This window comes from Trypanosoma equiperdum (genome assembly GCF_001457755.1).
Source record: "Trypanosoma equiperdum strain OVI genome assembly, contig: ctg_899, whole genome shotgun sequence".
Classification (NCBI taxonomy): Eukaryota; Euglenozoa; class Kinetoplastea; order Trypanosomatida; family Trypanosomatidae; genus Trypanosoma; species Trypanosoma equiperdum.
This window is the reverse complement of record NW_027124863.1, coordinates 1,304-1,987: the sequence shown is the minus strand read 5'-3', so window position 1 is coordinate 1,987 and position 684 is coordinate 1,304. Positions and strand designations below refer to the sequence as shown.

Sequence of the window (684 nt, the reverse complement as noted above, 5' to 3'; positions counted from 1 at the left end):
TGATCCCCATTATCTGTTACCGTCTCCAGTGTGTTTCGCCGCTCCGGTGCCGAGACTGCATGGTCGTTGCCGTGTCCTTTAACATTCTCTGCTGGAATATCATCTTCTTTATTCTTGACTGATTGTCCCGCTACAGTCTCCACCCCCTGCGCACCGTCTTGCCCAGACACCGAAACTACTCCCCGCGGCGGTGGCTGCGCCATACCCCCGCGATCAGGCCCTGTGGCATGATCTCCTGAACCCCCTTTCCCGCCATTTTTCTCCTCCCCGTTGCCGTCTTTCGTGTTTTGTTGTTTTGCGGATCCAGATTCCAACCCTCTCTGATCCACTTGTCCCTCTTCTTTGCGGTCCACCACCGGGGTTGCATCTGTCGGCTCTCTGGCACTGTCGGATAGTTGCGCGATCGGATTCCTGTTCAGACTGCCTGCTGAACCATCAACTTGTTTTACACCCGCTTTCATGAAGGTGTCTTCACCGTCCGAACCCAGTTGGTTAGTTTCTCTTGGAGCGGCTGAACTCGATGCAACACTCCCTTGCGTTTCTTGCTGCTGGTCACTGACGCCGGTCCCACTTGATGGCTGTTGGCCTCGATGTCGGGAAAGCGAAGGGTGATTCGGACTCACACCGCTCCGTTGTGTTGCACCCATATTCTGAGTCCAGCACGTTTTCGTGACACCGGTATAG

General features: G+C 55.1%; 1 pseudogene across 1 annotated transcript in view; it reads right to left on the bottom strand.

Annotated features, from left to right (window-relative positions):
- Window positions 1-2: 2 nt before the first annotated feature.
- Window positions 3-684, bottom strand: part of TEOVI_000439800:pseudogene — a 1,159-nt pseudogene continuing 477 nt past the window's right edge. The window contains exon 2 of the mRNA in view: window positions 3-684. This exon is cut by the window's right edge and continues 434 nt beyond it. Coding sequence covers window positions 3-684 — 682 coding nt within the window.